The following is a 21,008-nucleotide window of genomic DNA, read 5'->3' as shown; positions in this document are numbered from 1 at the left end:
TATCTGCATTAGGTGCTCCATTTAAGTAAGACGGTCAACCTGGGAGATAGCACGGATACTTTCTTGCGAGCGCAAGTGCGTGATGAGGCTGTCATCACTGGCGGATAAACTGGCAGTCAGCATCTCACCACTGAATATGAGATGACATGTAAGGTGTCAGTATTAGTCCATTAAAGGCCTTGAAAGAGAAAGCATCTAAGTTTTTCTTGGTGCTATAAAGGGAGCTAAAGGAGATGCAAAGCAAGAAAAAATGATGGACTGAAAAATGATCTTTCTAGCTTCTTTGCAGTCTATGTGAATATAAATGAAGCAAAAAGGTATTTGTCAAAGCCAAAGAAAAGGACATTGCAGTAATAAAGATGTGGGTTGGTGACAGCATGGGTGAAAATGTCTGTCAGACAGACAGACGAGCCTGTATCTTAGAATCATGAAGAAGAAAAAATCTGCAAGACAGATTCTTTACCACAACATATTGAATACATTTTTATAATTCAGCTATGTTAACAAAATGATAACTTAAACTGAAAATTTGGACTAAATCTCTAATATCTAACAGTTAACCAGTATCCGTCCAACAGTACTATTAGCTTATGTTCAGAGTGACAGCTGAATCTAGTCCCTGAAGTCCTGTTTCCTTACAAATCTTTCAGATAACCTGTACGTGACACCATTAAAAACTCAATAGCCATATTTTCTATTAATATTTTAATTCTAAATATGCTCAAAATCATGCTTGAATATTTTATCACTTAACAGCATCAACCATTCACATCTCAAGAATTCAGGAGAATTTTGGAATTATGGCTGTAGTTTGGAAAATGAATAACAGTTAAGTCAAAGTCTAAGACATGCTGAAAGGTCTTCATTACTTGCACCTTTAATTACTTAAGCTTAGATAGTAGAAATTAAATGAATTTCACATTTTGCATTCACATTGCAAATCATACTTTATCACATTAAAAAAAATGTATTTTTATCCATATAAAACTTACTACTATTTTTCTTTTTTTAATCAGACACTAGTGTGGAACCAGCGAATTAACACAAAACATTTATACCATCAACAGAAATATCATAAGCCAAGAACGACCCCTTCGATCCTATAAAACATCACATCAGTTACAAAGGAGAATCTGAGCCAGGATTAAAAGGCCTTCCATTTACTGTCTGCCCATTGCGGTCTCTGTTCCCCCACATGTGAAGTAAAAGCTGCTAATCTGAAGTATGAATAGGGCCGCACTGCTACCCAAACTAGCTTTCTGTCCTGGGGTTTGTGGAGCATCCTATGTAGGGAAAGTGGACTCTCTCTCTCTAGAAGTGAGTACTAGGAGACAATAACAAGCTCTAACTATAACTAAAACTCTATCATTCTTTTCAGCAATATTAAGCTTTACATTATACATGGGCATGAAATATTTCAAATGTCTATCTGAAAACATATCACTACAGTTTCACTGCTATCAAATTTCAAAATGGCATGTTGTCGTGGTTTAGCCCCAGCCAGCAACTAAGCACCACGCAGCCGCTCACTCACTCCCCCTACCCCGATGGGATGGGGGAGAGAATCGGAGGAGTAAGAGTGAGAAACACTCCTGGGTTGAGATAAGAACAGTTTAATAATTGAAATAAAGTAAAACAGTAATGCTAATAGTAACAGTATAATAATGATAATAATAATAATGATACACAAAGCAAGTGATGCACAATGCAATTGCTCACCACCCGCCGACCGATACCCAGACAGTTCCCGAGCAGCGATCGCTGCTCCCCGGCCAACCCCCAACCAGTTTCTATACTGAGCATGACGTCATATGGTATGGAATAGCCCTTTGGTCAGTTTGGATCAACTATTCTGGCTGTGCCCCCTCCCAGTTTCTTGTGCACCTGGCAGAGCATGGGAAGCTGAAAAAGTCCTTGACTAGCATAAGCAGTACTCAGCAACAACTAAAAACATCAGCGTGTTATCAACATTCTTCTCCTACTAAATCCAAAACACAGCACTATGCCTGCTGCTAGGAAGAAAATTAACTCTATCCCAGCCGAAACCAGGACACATGTAATAATTTTTACCCTCATTACATAGCATTGCATTGCATAGCTCATTGCATTACATAGCAAGGTTCAAAACGGGATCAAAGCTTACTAGAAAGGTTACCAATATCTCTACTGAGCAGCACAAACTGTTAGCAACTATAAACTCCTAGCAAAACAAAAAAGGTTGGCATATCCCCCCTCCCCAGCTTCCTAAAATCAAATGTTTTCTCTTGGGACACTGCAGTTTGAAATAGCTGTCCTTTGTTCACCATTGTACTGTATTTTACAGTAGTCAGGAACAATTTACAAGGACATGGACAAGTGGCATGGAATAATCTGTTGAAAGTCAAGAGATGCCAGTTCTCATAAAGCAGAGACATGGGACAAATTCTACAAATAACGTTGTAAATTGCTCTAGATTTACACATAAAGCATCACCTTTCTCCTCGCTTGTCTATTGCTAAAACTTATGCTAGCCTGCAAATCTCATGTTTCAGAGGAGGTCTACGTTGATATCTTATCAAATAGGTGGCAGTAAGAACAGTAACTTGTTCAAACAGATTATAATGAACACAACTTCTATCATGACTTGATTATCATCTTACAGTGAGAAAATTAGTCTGTTCTTTCAAACATGAAAAATATGGGACTAGCATGAACACGGTTTTATATGCTTCTGTTACAAGTTTACATATACATGATTATTTATATACATATAATATACACATTATTATTTCAACATCTGGAGGCCTGAACTTGTTTCTTCCTCTATTTCCCTCATCAAAATTTATTTATACAATACTTTATATTATAAAATATTTATGTAATAATACTTAATTCTACAAATGTAAACCAAGTACCAAGTAGTTTTCAGGTTTTATCACTCCGTAGTGTTAGTCCAGCCAGCCTAACTCTTTTGATTGCAAAATTTCTTCCTCTGCTACACAACAATACAGAAAAAAACCCCAAAACAAAACCACACACACATGCTGTCTGTAATATGGAACTATTACCATGCACAGTTGAATATTTGATATATAAGTCTATTAATCTGTTCATTTGAGGAAGAATAAACACCACATACTTTTACCCATTGCTTAGGTTGCAACAAGACATACTTAAGAGAATGTAAATAAATATCTTAAAAGCAAAGATTATTTCCTATCGTCATCCAGCCTGTAACATTAGTGATAATATACTTCATCAAATAATAAGATAAAAAAAGCATTGCAAAACTAAGTCCTTTGAAACTGGCCTTTCAAAACCTGCTCAGTATCTCATCTCACATATCACCACATCTGATGGTCAGGGAAAATTATTTTGCCTTAAAATTCCTGTGAGGTTTTTAAGTCTACTGGAAGAGGTCAAAGAGACATGTAAAAGAAAAGTGTGAGTTTTCACAGCTAGTACTATAGAACCAGACCTGCTGACTGACAATTAGGAGAGACTTGCCTTATCTATGTCATATGCAGAAAAACAAATACAACACACACTATGTGCAAATGAAATGACTGGATGCATGTTCTGATGATTCTTGATGTAGTACACGGAACACAAAATTTCAGTACAACAGGTACTATGACTTCTCAATAATGTGAATTCAATGTAATCAGGGTATTCCAATAGCACATACTGAACTTCCCAATTTTCCAATGTAGTTTAAATGCCTATTACTTGAGCTACTACTTTGAAGACTAGGCAATGGTCTACAGCTATTATTAACAAAGCAGAAGAGTAATGGTTTTTATTCTTGCCTGTGGGAGAGAAGTATCATTTGGAGAACTGATAACAATTTAGTTTAGTCATTTTAAAAGGTCATGTTACACAATAAAGAAGGCCAAGCCTTTTAGTGATAACATATGTTAATGATAAAACTAGCACTAGTCTACAGATCCTCAAAATTACTAATTGCATTTCTATGTTGTAAGCAAGCTAAAGCAGTCTGATAAATGCGTTTCAGTGTGTTCCTGATTTATGTACTTTACAGTGTAGTTTACGTAGCCTATAAAGAAATTAAACCATAAAGAAATACCTTAATTATTAAATAAGTAAACAAATCTGAACATAGGTAAAGAGAACAAAACAAATCTTCGTAGAACTATACCTTGGGATTGTTATTTACTTTAAAAACAGTTGTAATAGGTTCTGTAGGGAGGGGAAAATTATGAACTTTGGTGCAGGAAATCAACAGGAAAAATTTAATAGGAAGGATCAACAGTGAACAGTTGTAGTTGAGAGGCATGGCTACCAACATTAAAGTTGTTTTTAACAAAATACCATAAATTGAGAAAATCTGACAGTGTTAGCAGGTAGTATAAATTAAAGTTATGTTGTACCCTTAGGCATTTATTTATTGCAAAGATAGGCAACAACAGTTAAAGTGCTCTCAATAAATGGTTTTATGAAGAAAGATAAAATAGATTGAAGTGATACACAAATTTACACAAAGGTTCATTTGTACAGGGCAACAGAGTTCAGTCAGCCGCAGAGAAAGTAAGCTGGTAACTGGCCATTTCCCTGGGGCAGGCAATGGCGTGAGCTCTGCGGCATGGTTTGTTTACAGTCATCCCGTAAACAGGACTTCAGTGCCTTTCAGGCATTGCATGTGTATCATAGGCTAAAATTCAATATAAAATATTTCTATGAAAGTGAACTGTCACCAGTTCACAAACATAACCGAACCTCTACCGAGGTATGCAAATGATTCTCCTATTTACGATATTCAAAATTGCATTCCAAACAACTCCCTGATGTGCTCTTTGCTGGAAAAATGTAAGGTTTTGAAACATAGGGACCTGAAATACTCTCACAGTCCTTTTATTTCTCACTGAAAAACAGCCTCCTTATTTTAAAAGACTGCTTGCCTAGCTTTTTTGAAAGAATGAACATCACCTTGTTAGAGTGTGCTGTTATATTATACAGATGAGCAATTATAAATAAATAACTCCAGTGATGCATATAAGATTTAAAAAAAAAATCCAGTTACCTTTTCAGAAAATCTCTTTGTGAAATACCAAGGCTTTACTGGTAACAGCATCTCCAGAAATCATCGTCTCAAAGTCTGTCTCAGTTAGAACAGCATTTTTTTTTCCAGAGTGGACAAAGAAAATACATCTCCTGCTGCTCATAGTCCATCACTTCAGGTCTAACAGTTTTGGAGCAATTCTAACAGTCAGTCAGACACTGTCAGTCTTAATGCAACTGCTACTATTTTGTCATAAATTCATCCCCAAGTAACAGTAGGAAGCTAAATTTAATAAATACCACCTTGTGCTTGAAAAACATCCCCTTCACTTACTTGAAAATCCTTCTCCTCCAGGATCTCCTTCCTCCATCTGACAAGAAAGGCAGCACAGACATACAAGTGGAAGTGAGAAAATCCCTCTGGTTCAGACTAGAAAAAATAAAAATAAATAATCATTTCAATACACAAATAATACTTTTAATCACCATATACCCCAAGCATGGTTTTATGGCATTCACTACTAACTACAAATGTCAGCTAAATCTCTCTCTTCGTATCACAAACATGTGTGCGCTTTATCTACGCCAAACTTACTCATAGCTATTATCTGTAATGGGAATTAAGGTGAGGTATGCATTTCTCATATTTAAATTCATTCTCCACAGACGTGTTTTCTTCAGTTTCTGATGTTATCCATTAACTTATACCTGGCATGACATACTATACTGTCTAGCTCAATATTGTGGCATGAATGTATGTTTCATCTCTGTTATTAAGAGCTTGCTCTTAATGGAGATGAAGCGTATGTAGTTTTATTTGATACTAGCAGCTTTTTCATTATAAATTCTGCTATAGGAAATTATTAAGCATTTTAAAAATTATACAACTTGGTCCATATCTGACTGAATTACAGGTTTTTACTAAAGGACAAAAAAATCTACTCCTTGTAACACAAAACATTTACAACTCAGATTTGTATTCAGATCTGCAGCTTTCTGTTCTGAGTCACTTTACAAAACTTCCCTTAGAAATTAAGATTTTATAAGTATACCTAAGAGTTTAGAAAAATTTGTGATCCTACTTTTAAAAGACTTCACTAAGTTTTCTCGTATTACCAAATTAATCTTAGATTTTATTTTCTGTGCCACTGACAACTGAAAAAATAATTATATTTTATTATCAGTGATGACTGTGAACTAATGCTACTTAAAATCTCATTAAAATAATATTTTTAAATATTAATTATAAAATTAAGCTACATAATCTGATAAGTGTAGGCATACTTAAACACTGATATCTAAATATAAGATCTAATTGTAGCACTTTAAAAGCACAGCAATTTTTTTTTCATATTCTCTACTGGTCATCTCAAAACTGCCATTTACTCTTTAGAAAAATACAATGTTCTGTTCAGGTGAAGTGAACTGAAACAACTTCTTATGTTAAACATATCATGATGAAATATCTATTTGTTGCTATTTGACCTAGAAGAGCACGGTATTTAAAATATTCCACATTACATTTGTAACACTGCAATAAAGTAGCCTCACTGCTATCACAAGTGGAGAAGGAAAAATATTCTCCTCCTCCTAACTTTTCCTTCTCCTATACCCTTGACTGATAGAAGTGCACAGTGTACTACAAGGGGTTGGTACAAACACCATGCTAGCAGCTACAGAAACTACAGATCATCCTGCCCACCAAATCAGTAAGAGTCAAGAGAAGAGATAATGCCAATTATTTGCAGGGAAGTTTTAAGTTTAAAAGCGTAGCTGGAACTGAAAATAGGAATTAGTTAACTTTGGAACCAGAAAAGGAAGATTCTGATTATAAGATCCTGTGATATTTTTCCCACTCTAGGAAAACACTGTTCTTGAACAACCTTGCAAAATCCCAGGACAGACAAAGCATGTGGTAATTTTAACTAGACTTCTCTCTAGAATTTGTCTTAATCAGAAAAATCAAAGTAAAGTCGAAGTTGCAATATTGAAATTAGAGTTTTACAGAATCATGTACTCACTACCAGCCTCCTGAAAAATCCATGTCTTTTACTTTAGTGTTGGCTTTTCTCTTGAGATGAAAAATTATCATATATAAAAAGCAAAAAATGGTATCTCAAGAAGACATACTTGTAAGAAAAGTGCTTACCACTTATCATAACAGATACTACTGTGGCAATATTTAAATAATCAAACACAACTCTAAAAAAATGCAGAAAGCCAATTCTAAAAAAAAGCTCTTCGTACTTTATTGTGTAAATAGATTTACAGAACATGCACTATTTCTTTAAATTCAGCCTTTGGTAATCTTTTATAACATTTTCATCTCTAAAATGAGAAAAAATATTTTAAAATTTTTAATTAAGTACAGAAACAGTACTTGTGGTTTATTTTTTCTCAGCACTGAATTGCAACCAATTTCTCACTTTTAATATGAATTTTAAAAATGTCCTTTCAAGTAGTAGCCTTTAATCATACATGAAAAAAATCTATTATTTTGGAATACACAACATAATCTCATAAAAGTGACAACCTTTCTTCACATTTGTAAGGCAAACAGGGTAGCAATGTCCAATGAAAACAGACTGCGTTTAAGACTAAGTCAACAGTCAGTACAAGAAAATACCAACAAATTTTCCAGAAGCCCACTCTGAAGTATGTGCTGTCACCGGTGAAGACTTTCTGGCATAGTAAGAACCAGCTCAGTTCACCTTTACTGGTGAACTATGATCTGCATTTAGAGCTACTTCAAAGAACGGGTAACTGAAGAGCATGGCACCAGCCTGAGCATTTGCAATCAAACACGAAAGCAGGGAAGAAGAAAAATGATGGTTACGGGAGGGAGGCATGTAAAGCTGAAAGAAAAGTACAGAAATACTGCCGAGGGTAGATTAAGAAAGAGGAAGACTATTTTTGCAGATGAAGAAGTAGGAAGACTGAATAGTCTGTAGGCAGGAAAATTTAATTTAAAATAATAATTGTTAATAAGGATATTTTCCGTATTGGATTATTTGTTATCCTAGGTGAATATAATAAAGATTTACACTTCTTTAATTACATGACATAAGCAATAAAGAGGGAACTGAAAGGAACTTGGTTTGGTATTAATATATACTAATCTTCCTTTCTGCTCCTCACTCCTCCAACATTATGTAAGTTCTTGACAAGCATAAGGGAGAAGGGGGCAGGATGAAAGAAATCTGTCTGAAAGCAACATTTTAATTTTCAAAGTCAATTTGCAGTAGCTGTTGGCAAAATTGTTTATTTTGCTCTCTCTTACATTGACTCCCAAAACCATATTACATAGCTAGTCAAATTAGATCATCAGACTATTATTTTTTTCTGATAATAACCTAAGATTCTGATTTTAAGCCCACAAATTCATTCTATTATCACATAATAAAGAAAATTCTTCCATAGCCAGAAAGTCAAGATAAGTGGCCTAAAAAAAAAATTAACAGCAAAAAATCCCAGAAGCGCAGTACTGGAAATATAAAATGTTTTTGAGGAATTGCAGAAAAAATAACTGGAAGTATATAAGAACCTGTACTTTTTCTCAAGATTTTTCTGTTCAACCTTTTTTTTCCCCCCCACAATTTTCTTCAGCTCTTTTAAATGAAACCAAATAGGTTTAAATATGCAATTCATTAGAGAAAAAATGCATATCCCCCTATAGATTTAAAAATTCATCATGCTTCAGAGATAAGTCTAGGCTACAAAGTATTTCCAGTGGATAGTTTCAGACAGTTTTGGAAATTGAGTAAAACAGCTAATGCGTAATTGCCTTTTCTAACACCTGCTACCTATTATACTTTTCCATTTGTAGCTTTTGAAGTTACAAACAGTTTGATCTCTAAATGTACAGAAATGCAGACTACCAGCTAAAAGCTATTTAAAATAAAACATAAACAATGACCTTGATTTAAATATTTTAGCAGAAGATCTCAAGACAGATGTACAACCTTCCAGAAGACTTATTCTGAACATATTACAGACGACTCAGAGCACATTATCTAAGAACTATCTGTCATTATCAATAAAAATCATTTAGATTAACAACACAAATACCTCATTGCCCTGCAAATGCTGGATCTCCTCTGCAGCTGAAATGAAAGGCATTCTCTATACTGCACTCCCCAAACTTCTTGAATTAGACAATCACTGAAAGAATGCAAATTTTGTTGTACGACTAGACTGATTACTGTCTAGTCAACGATTAGTCTAACCTGCCTCCTGTACCCTGGATACTTCAGCATTTAGGGAGGGTAACAGCTCATGGTATTATATTTGTTGATAGAATAAATACAATACGTGATTATTTTTTAAGTACTCGGAATGATTAAAGCTATGAAATTGTGCCAGGGTTAGGTATTAAAGCACCATATTTTGCATGCAAATAATGGCTCAGACACAAGGACTTCCAAACACTTTATGATTATAGACGAATAAAGCAACTTTAAACAACTCAGTTTTCACTATATTACAAAGAGCAGATAGTTCAGCTGTAACGGCGTTTAAGTGATTTTTTCCAAAAATATTCAAGCAATCTATAGCAGAAAAAGAGAAAGAAGCTGGTGCAGGATCATCATGGAAAGTGGAATATGTTGGCTGCTCCTCCAAGATTTGCCGCTTCCATCAGCCAGGAGCTCCTACGACTTCCTAGGCATGGGCTCAATCCATTGTCAAAACTGAGACTCAGAGTCCAGTCTGAGTAGCAAGACAGCACGAGCAAACCATGGAGAGGTCTATCAGGGTAACTATCCTGCCCCCAGGAATGACCAACAGCAGGTGACTATGAGTGCAAGCAGATACCACTACCTCCCCCAGAATATACTTCCATCTGTCAGTGATTTCGTGCTCAGAGATGTCCTTACACAAGCTGTAGAATATGCCCATTTAATAGCTATTAATGCATTTGTCTTCACTTATCTGCCCAAACGTTTTTGCAACTGTAATTTTTTTTGGTAATCACAAAGTCCTGTGGCAAAAGAATTCCAAAATTCAAAAAAAGCAAGGGCATGCTATATAGCATGTCTGTTTTAAACCCAACACCTGCTAGCTTTATTCAAAGCTGTTCAGTTACCTCACTGAAAGAGAGTATGAACAATCACTTCCTATTCACTTTCTTCACTCTCTTCATCTTTCCTTCTCTTTCACAGATGAGAAATTTTTGGTCTATTCCACTATTCCTCGCATACCAGTTCCACCATCTTTGCTCAGCCTTCTTAACCAGCCTTTCCTGTACTTTTCTGTGTTTGAAATAGAGTCCAAACCATATACAGGGTGTAAAAAGCTGAGAGAACGTAACTCTCATAGCTGCACATTATTTTCTTCCCTGTTCCTTTCCCAGTAATTCCTAGCCTTTAATGTTTTTTCTTTTTCTTTCTTGACTGTTACTGAGCTGATATTTTCCTCTGGTGCTTGACTGTAGAAAGCTAACTTGAAGCCCATAGCTGTACAGGTAAAGTTAGGATTATTCCAAACACACATGCACAATATCATTTGATATTTGTCCATGCTGAATTTCACCTGTTAATTACTGCCTGGTTGTTTACAGCAACATGAAGTTCTGCAACTCCTTGCTGTCAGCCTCTCACCTTTACTACTCTGAGTAACAGTGTTGGCAGCAAACTTTGCTGTCTCACTCCTGTTCCCTTTTCCAATCACTTCAGCAGAAACAGCTGAAGCCTCATCACAAAGAATTACATTTTGAAGCCTGCCTGCTTATTCCTACCATCTGTCTTCCATCTTGCAGACAGTTACTATCCATACAAGGGCATTCCCTTTAATTCCACAGCAGTTTGGTTTTTTTTTTAATAACCTTTAGTGAAGAACCTTCTGCACTGTTTTCTGCAATCTCAGTAGGCTACATCAACCTGGTGCATATGTTCACTGGCTCTTAAAGCTTTGCAAGGTATGATTTCTCACGACAAAAATCATGACAACACTTTCTTAAAGTGTCATATTTACACAGGGTAAAAGAATATTATAATTAATTTTAGAGAACACTGTACTGAAGTCACCTAAATCTTGTCATTCTAAAAGATACTGGAATACTTCAAGGATTGCAACTATTTTCATTGTGCAGAGCAGCCTAGCAGCTCACGTAGGATCATAACCTTCTCCTGCCTGTCAGTTTTACAGTCAGTTAGATAATGAAAATTTGATTATTCTGTGGTGCTAAAAATTTAAATTTTAGTCATGATACATGTTAAAAAGTATTTTACAGTTATACATAAAAATACCTATTAAAAACATTTATTTTTGTTGAGTTAGCACATTTTGGGTTGTCTTCTATCATTGTTTTTGTTTCACCATGACTATTCCCAATAGGGGATGATTCTAAAAGCAGTAAGTGACCAAAAGCCCTTGTCTAAGCTGAATCTAATCAGACAAGAAACAAAGTAACGAAGTTGGGTCATTTATGGTTACACCCCCCACCCCCAACCAAAAAAACACCTTACTTACAGTAAGGCCTTTAAGTAGCTGTTTCTAATGCAAACATCCATCAATTAATATGAAAATTTATGAGTTCGTTTGATCTTTGTATTAAAAACAAATCTGATCCAAACACATTTCACAGCACTTTAAAATCTGTAATGGAAACTAACATCTTCAGGTCATAAGAGCAAGCTAGAAGTATCTGGCACAGCCAAAACAGCATGCAAAAATTATTATCTTAACCCTTAGTGCTCATTGTAAGTCCCTTACAGAACAGCTATTTTAAAAAAAAGCTTTAGAAGAACTGTGTTCACATTTCCTATTTCTGCTAGGAATGTTAAAAAAAAGTATTTATATTATAATGTTCTATTAGATTTGACAGATTTACGCTGAAAAGTAGGTGAAGATCAGTTTTCATAACAATTTAGTAGTTGGCTTCTCTGATCTAGTCAACAACAACTTGGCAACAGTTCCCAAAAAATGCCTCGTGATATAAACATCTGCTGTGAAATCCCACCCACAAGGAACAAAGACCATTGCTGGGATTTTTTTGGATCAATATTTTTCCCTGTTAGAATGCTCTATATGGCCTGCAAAATTCATGGTAAGACTATTAATCAATATCAAATATAAATGGATGCTATTGATAATTACTATTTACTTATTTATCCAGTCTCCCATTAATCATTTAGTTTTAAGAAGCATCTTTCATATAACTTTCCACATTAGCTTGTGGAGTTTAAATTACTGTCCTCTTCACTTGCTAATACGTTCAATCCAAACAGAATAAAAATAACTAACTTCAAGTGTGTCTTTTACTTTTTTGTCCTAGCTTTTCCAGAATTAAATTGTGGTGAAAAAAACTCAATGTTTCTCATTTGGTTCATTTAAAGAATTCATCATGAAGATTTTAAAGAGTTCATCATGACTAGGATGTCAAGTGGATTCTCACTGAGTGAGGTACCTTCACATCTGATACTGAAATGTGTTTTTCTTTTATAGTTATTTATCTCCTCGTGGGTGGTGGTTTATTACCTTCACATACAGGAAAGGTACTAGATCTCAGCAAAGGAATGGAGCTTCTTGTCCAACTCCCTTCTTGCTGAATTGGGTATTTACAGAAGAAAGTGGAATAAGGCAGTTTTCTTGGAGAATGCCTTCGATACAAATGCAAGGTGACGCTGAACTCTATACAGGGAGAGCAAGTACATTTTGCAACACTTACTTCCAACATTACTTTGAAAAGAACCTAGATATACATGGAAGAATTATACACAGTGAAACTATCAGAAAGCTTATTGATTTCTTTTCTGTAATTTCCCATGTTAATAAGCCTCTTCTCATCTGCAGAGAAGAGTGACCATTAGTTGTCCTTGTACTTACTGGAGAAAATATTACTTAATTTGCTGCTTTGAATTTCTACAAAGCAGAAGGCAAACAACTTCCATTTTACCTACTAGTTATGGCTAGGCAGAACATGGCAAGAACAGGGATGTGGCAGTGTGAGCACGAATTCTACCAGTGATAATCAATCAATGCGATTTTAGCTAACAGTGAACATAATGGTGAGAGATGAGATATAAAACCCCAATCTAATATTCATATTCATGGCTCCTCTAGTAGAAAAAAAAAATGCTTTCTGCAAGTTTTTCTTCCATATAAGTATTTCAGATCCAAAACTCCTAACTTGTTAGGAGAGGAGAACAGCAGAACCAGTAGCAAGAACTAATGGAACTACTCCAAGCTGATTCAGCGCATTAACAAATAGCAGCCACATAACATCACGTAACATTGTAAGTTCTCATCAATAACAGTGGATAATTTACACTGTTTAGGTTTTAGAAAGTGGTTGATTACTTACAGCTATATTTTCTTTCATTCACCATAGCTAGTGTATTAAAGAACAAAGTATTTTGGTTAAAGCCATTAATATGGCACCTAATTATCTTGCCACGTCATGGTGCAGTGTAATGACTTAGAGAATCTCTATGCAATTAACACTGAGCATCACTATGTCCTTTACTTCCTCTAACAGCATGGAACACAAGCATAAAACGTATTTTGTTTCTTGCATGAGTATAAAACTGAAGCATACGCTTCCCTACACCCCTTAGTCCCGAGTATTTTCCTCAGGAAAAGGCTTAGGCAGTCAGATCACACAAACTGTCAGAGGATATGAGAAGATGACACGACCAACAGTCTTTTCCAAAAACATACACACAAAAACGTAACCCTCTAGCTGTTTCCCAGAAAATTCATTTTGCATCTTTAACTTACTCAGAAATCCCCACCGTAACTTAAAATCCCCAGCACAGATGCAGTTGAAGAAACCATTTTCTATGAGCTGCAGGCTGCTTCTCTTTTAATAGGTTATATGGCAGATTTGAGTGAAAACCTCCAGACAAACTATTTTCACAAAGGCATGCACATTTGGGATAACAAAAATTAAATCTCATCTTTGTTTCATCTACATTCAATGACAGAAAGAACATTTTTATTGCAAAGACTTCTTTTATTTTAAGCTAGGCTTAAAGTTGGGCTTCAATTATTCAGACGTGATTGTCCAGCTGGAAAGAAATTTGTTTTGAAGTTTCCTTCTAATTAAGACCCTATTCATTCTATCTGAAATCACTAATTTAATTTGAACCTAAACATTTAAATTCCTTCTCAAGTAGTGACTTGACACCAATTAGTTGGCCAAAACTGGAGGAAAAAAGAAAAGCTGTGTCACACCAAAACCGAAACTGCTTTTATTCACAGAATTCTACTTAAAGATATGATTTACCTTACAAAGCACACACTAAATCCAGATCATTAGTAAAAATATGCTGCAACTGATTTAATTCTGAAGAACTTTGCTGTAAGGCAAAATATTTTTACGTAAATGTTAACCTGCATTAAGCAGACTACTGATTTGAAACAAGGACAGGCACCATTGGTTTAAAAAGAATATGGCAACTTTTCCACCTGTGAGCAGAACTTCTGCAGATCATGTGAATCAAAACCAGATCATACTTCCTCAATAACCTGCTTTTAAAAGGCAGATGAGCGCAAATAAGCAGTATGACTAATATTTACTAAACTAATTCCCTATTTCACCTTCTGCATTTCTAAACTATTTACCTCATGTATCATTTTAATTATTTTTGCAGTTGATTCCCAGAGAACCTTGATGCTGGGAAATTAATTAATGGACACAATAGAAGAACTGTCAGCATTGTTTAAATACAATTTCAGCACTGGCCTCATTTACATGTAACCCTTTATTCTAAACAATGGGACTGCTGATTTTTTTGTATGAAATTGTTAGTTCATTAAAAAGAGCATAATGATATCTTTTTCTGCAGATAGTCATCGGTTATCACATTTTGCTGAAATACATAATCCATGCTCTAGACAACCGCCCCCGGACTTCAAAGACACTGACATAGTTGTATAATAGTTGTATAACTGTTTGATTAATTGGCTTTAACTTTATCATATTATTAGCTTTAATAAAAGTTATTAAAAAGCAGGCCTATAAAAAGTAAAAAGTGTTAGCTTAACAGTTCACAACTGAAAAAAAGAATTTTAATAATACTGTACAAATACATGTAACATTTACAGCGAAAGACAAACCCAACATCTAAATAACAGTATTAAAACGCAACAGTTGGTTATTCCAACATCTCAGCAAATAACAAAAATATGCTTACTGACACACTGACAACATGTAATTCAAAGACACCCTCTCATTAAATATGTTTTAGGCCACTTATGTCAGTTCCAGATATGGAGGTTTACACACATGCCTTTTTGGACATAAGTTGGTATTTTGATTGCAATGAATGCTTACATGAAATATTACTGGCCATTTGAGTAAAGCATATTAAATAAGCCAATAATCTTGTCCAGTGAACAGAAACTCTACAATTCTCGAATTCACACATCTGTAAAATGAAAAGGTTATTACATCAATTTAATATGTAAACATTTTGTGAAGATTCCTTATTAGATTCTGAAGATAAAAAATAATTTTTATACCAAAACCTTGTGTGGTCTAAGAAAGACCTATTTTCTTCTTAATAGTAACAACAACTAAATTTATGCAAACTATTCCAATGACTTTTTCTTTCTTTCAAGGAACACACCGTAAGAACTGAAAATGAACAAGTATGTGTATCACATTCAGTCACATGTTTTCCAATAGGTGGTCTTGTTGACTAAGATAAGTGGATAGGATAGCAGAAACAGAAATACCAAAAAGGTATTGAGTAATAAGCGTGAGCTATTGCCTTCCTTTCCTGTTTTCCAAGGTTAGTCACAACAGTCAAGCCATGACACAGAGTCAAGACCACCCCGAGTTTCTAGCACAACTATTCTAAAGATACTGAAGATACACCACTAGCTTTTTTCATCCCCTTCACTCATCATTGAACCACATTACCTTCTACGAAGTAGCAACAAAATCCTTAATTTCTGATCACCAGTATTCCTCTAGAAACTAGGAAATAGTTGGAACTGGAATTTTCCTCCACTTGCTAGCCTGCAAAAGTCTTAACACTTATTCATGAAAATATTGCTTCCTTGCAGAGTAATTCTATCTGAATCAGTCGCTACCTAGGGATGGCAGTTTGGCTCAATGTTCAATCTTGTCGCGTGATGATGATCAAATTGTACCAAGCTTTTTGTGACCCTGTGACTGCTTAACAACATTCCTTGGCCTGCATACTTTACATTTCATTCAGCTTCTATTAAAACTAACATACTAATAATGCTACAGAAACTAAAGTAGGCAGCTGCTAAATGCAGCAGCATGTTCACTGATTAAAGAGAAGAAAAAGCACAACATCTGAAAAAATTAGCAGATGCTCTTCAGCTACGTCCAGCACACAGGCTCTATAGTTGTGATTCTGGAAAACTGCAGGTTTATAAAAAGGGTGATGTCAAAAGCAACTGAAAAGCCAACACCATTACTCATTCCAAGTATCTGAAAATTGCTAGTCCCTCAATATCACAGCTGGAAATGTTAATAATGCATGTATTTTAATTAAATTCATTAGATACTTGATAGCTATTGCCAGGAGCTTGATCTTGTCTGGATGAATAAGATAAGCTGCTTCTAACCTAAACAGTTAATACAAAAGACTCACCAAGCTGATCAAAAAACCACTCTTCAGACCACTTCTATTCCCATCCACCAACTGGTTAGTACACAAATAGAATAATAGTGATGAGAGGGTGCATCTTTGCTGAACTCAGATCAGAAAGAGAAATTACATCCACTAAATAGAATTGACTTTATTAGCTTCAACAAAAATATTTCCTGTGAATAACACTATTGTTCTGAAGATGCAACATATATCAGTGGATGCCATAGCCTGCTCAGTACTTAAGTATCTCTCAGGACACTGAGTAAGGTAAGCTCTTTGATTTGAATCTTCTCAAAATGCTGAAAATCAAAACCTGGTGGACGGAAGAACAATCAAGTCAAAGTCTGCGCTAATAATCAGTCCTCACACCAGATCACTGATTGAAGACAGCGGCATAAAAAAAACCTCATGTGGGAATGGCAATGCCTGTAGAGTTGTCACACTGCTTTATCAAGGTTCTCTGGAGGTTAACTCTGATGCTACTACTGTTATCTCTGAGAACTGAAAGATCTGTCTTGACCCTGAAGACCCCTGAGCAATTATGAGACAGTAATACTCTCATACTTTTCTCCAGCTCAGGTTTATCATACACTAATCATCAGTGCTTTCTTAAGTATACAGATTGCAACCACTTTGTTGAGAAAAGCTTCTACGAGAATATCCTATAGCAGTGTAAATGAAGAAAAAAGTGGGAGAAAGTGAGGCAAATTTTAAGATCTTACCACCTGGGTACAACTTTATTAATTCTAATATTACCAATAACATGGGTTTTTTTTCTGGATGACCTTAATCCATCACAGATACAGCACAGCTGAGTAGTTTGAAAAGCCCTTGCTCTACAACACCTTCTTCCATACTGACAGCCTGAGGTGACCAGTACAGCTTCATGTTTTTCACATTTGACATGACATCACCAGAGTTTAAAGTTTAAGTTATTCAAATCTCTTACTGCTATCAATAAACATGGCTTGCTTTTTTCTTTCCACCAGCTTTTGTGAGTATCTCTCCACTAATCCATGTTGACATTTAAAGGGCTGAGTCTTCAGTACCAGTATCTTGAGACACTTCCAACACACAACAAAGCAAGGAAGAGTGTCCTAAGCACTACCTCCATGCCTTAAACAGCTCAAAATGGGAGGACAGCTTTGATCCAAATAAAAGCTTTCTAGCTGAACTTTTCAGCTGAACACAGAATCTTCAGCTGAAATTCACAGTTAACATCTAGTGTAGTACTTCTCTAAACTCCTTAATCAAGAACTATTAACCAAATAATTTAAAAGCACAGTACTAGTCCTACAGAAACAACCTGGGCACTGCAGACTGCACAAGATTCCTAAACATCGCTCCAACTTTCCAGAAGTGTTTGACAATTTATTTTATTCAAGCCTTCAAAAGAGTGCCTGCTAACGTTATAAATTACTCTTACTGGATTTGTTTTTCACTGTTATAAAATAAAAAAAAAAATATACTTCCATATAATTTTCTTCAAATCTCTTTTATTAAGTTGTAATAAGCAACAATAAGATGATTGTTAAAAAACCATACTGCCAGGCTTCAGGAGGAATTCTACCAACAAAATGAATGTGAAAGGAACAAATACTTAGCAAAATAACAACTCAGCCTCTAGAAAATTACAACAGAAACCACAAAATATTATCTACCCATGTTGTGAACTAAAATAATAGATTTATCTATTAATAGATGTATCATCAAAAAGTAATTTTTTTACTGCATCTGTCCTTCAGCTTTATAATATTTTTCAAATGAATTAAACAGATTTTTCCCACATTATTCTGCTTATAGCAATGAAGACTGAGAACACTGAACTTTTAGGCTTAGAATATACCCCAAAATGTTGGAAAGAAGGATGTCGGGCTCTGCGTTCAAACATAAATTTAAGTCAATGCCCATGTTCTAATATCTCAGATTTCATTTAAGCTGCAAATACAGCTTCACTTGGTACCTAGCTACAAGATTTTTGACACAGCTTACTCATCCCCAGTTATTTTGTGTACACTGGTATTCCTCGATTCCCAAACACCCTAAATTAATATCAAAATGGTAAAGAGCATAGAAAAATTAAACAAAAAAAAGAAAACACATTTACTGCAATTACATTTTCTATACCTTAAAAAAAATGCATGCAGAGATTTTATGATGGCCAATACTGATCATCTAATACCATTTTGGAAAACTGTTTTCTGTACATGTTATTTTTCAGGGTAGTATTAAAAACTTACCAGTATAATATCTCTGCTATCACAGAATGGTTCTGTGGAAAGCTCACCATATACTGACAGAGCCTGTATCTCATTTCAGTCAAAATGGAGGCAACACAGTGCTGCTGGTCGGAAGAAACGTGCTCTAACCAACCAAAGTGTATTGCAAAATGAGCTGTGAAAACAAAGAAATCTGCTCACCCGAAGTTCAACTGAAGATTTACACAATGAAGAGACTCCCAGAGCCATGTAGAAACCACTTGTCCAGGTACAGGGACAGAAACAGTGGCATCAAACAATTAACCAATTCCAGAAGTTTTACAATTCTCAGGACTAGCGATGAGCTACTGAAGACGAATTCTAGACACCTTTCAAGAATCTGCATTTGCCACATAACTTTCAGACAGCAAGGGCTCTATCATGAACATTTCTAGGGCTGTTTACTTTTCCTGTTACCTCAATAAAGCATGGCTGTGAAAGGCTGTGTAGGCTGTGAAAAGCCTCTGCATCCCTGGGGTCTTAAACTATAAACCAAATTAATACTCATTTCTGAAAAACAACAAGGTGTTGCTCTTATGGAAAGAGGCGGGAAGCAAAGGTTGTCATGCACTGCTCATTGAGAGCCTACAGGGATCCAAACTGCAGAGTTCTGTTTCCATAATGGGTACAGAAACAAAGAGAATTTAAAACAAAAAGGAAAAAAAAAAAAAGTCATGGCCCAGTTAGAATAAAAGAAACAAAGAATGCATCTGTAATGAAACTGGACTCAATACCACTTGGGAAGGGGATCTACAAGTCAGAAAACCAAAAACCTCTTTACCACATCCCTAATTTACATAGCAGGCATTCAGAGATGATATTAATAACCCCGCTTAAAACTTAAAAACCCAAAAATATACTGCAATCATTCAAACATTTAGCCTGCGCTTAAACATCTAACCTCCAAAAATGATACAGAATCATGTAACAAAATGTATTTCAAATTGTACCTTATGGAAATCTCAACAAAATTGAAGTTTTTAATTATGAAAATGTTTTATTAAAAAGCAGGTGTTGGATTATTTCAAAAGAAAACAACAGCACATCACCCCCATAAAAGCAATTTTTCCTGAAATATTAAAATGAAGTTAAAACATACCTAAAAGACAACTTTCCTCTATCTGCAATCTAAGCTTTAAAAAAGTATCATTAATGAAAGTTGTTTATACCTTTCAGAAAGGACAGATTGATTTGTTTTCCCACTAACACACTGCTTTTCCACAGGTTTGATAAATTACTACGAACAAAGAAAGAATCTACTTAGAAAGAAGAAAAACCTGTTCATTAACAAACAGGAAGACTATTAGAACTTAAAGCCTCAATCATGAAAATGCTACTGTTAATTTTGTGGAAAGGTATTTGAGCACAATGTATAAGAATTTTTTTCAGCTACATGACAATTTATTAAAGGATAATAAAAAGATACAGTTTTTGGTGAGCTGATTTGTATTTAATAATTTATACAAAGCTTTCAAAAAATCTGTTCTCCATTTATGGAAAGAAAAGAAAAAGGTAGACTGTTGATGTTATCTGTAAATTTTCATCCATAACTTTTTGCAAAAGAGAAAAAAAAATTGACAGTATTTAAATGACAAAGCAAGAAAGCATAGGCATTTCAACCATTGTCCTATCTACTAGCCCATGTTTCCCCTCCAAAATAAACTATTTATTTCTGACTCGAATGCAAAAAACCTGCTGTATAGCTTTTTATATCTATTTAGCTTATTCAAGGTATTATTACTATTTCCTAAGTCACTACATAAAACTTGCATTTTCAAAACTATTTATTGTGTTTCATAAAAGTTCCATTAGAAACAAATTCAGAGCAAATATAAGTTGGAGGCATCATTTCCATTTATTACTTTTCATAATACCTTTTTCATTCAGAGGTATCAACACGGTCTACGGAATTATTGCCATTGTTCTCAAAGACAGATAAAGGACAAAAAAATCACAGCATAGTGTCTAATTATTGTCATCGATCAAAAACAATGGAATATAAATTAAAAGTTTACTGTACACTGTATTCTATATCATATGCATATTTATGATGATCCAATTTAAGATTATTGTGAAAGACTGTCAGTTTGATATGCAAGTTTTCAGTTTGTGTGGGTTATATTCCTTTTCAAAGACAAACATCAGGAAGTCAGGATGATGCCTCCAGAGGGAAAGTGAG

General features: G+C 35.0%; 1 protein-coding gene across 4 annotated transcripts in view; it reads right to left on the bottom strand.

Annotated features, from left to right (window-relative positions):
* The window catches only part of TBC1D22A (TBC1 domain family member 22A), a 188,155-nt gene that overhangs the window by 30,448 nt on the left and 136,699 nt on the right, over positions 1–21,008 (bottom strand). For all 4 annotated transcript variants that reach the window (XM_075715631.1, XM_075715635.1, XM_075715642.1 and 1 more), the window contains one exon: positions 5,333–5,428. In XM_075715631.1, the coding sequence (XP_075571746.1) occupies positions 5,333–5,428 (96 nt within the window). The remainder of the gene's footprint in view (positions 1–5,332; positions 5,429–21,008) is intronic.

This window comes from Pelecanus crispus, chromosome 1, assembly GCF_030463565.1.
Source record: "Pelecanus crispus isolate bPelCri1 chromosome 1, bPelCri1.pri, whole genome shotgun sequence".
NCBI classification, from domain to species: Eukaryota; Metazoa; Chordata; class Aves; order Pelecaniformes; family Pelecanidae; genus Pelecanus; species Pelecanus crispus.
Note: the sequence above shows the minus strand (reverse complement) of the source record. Positions and strands in the feature narration are given on the sequence as shown.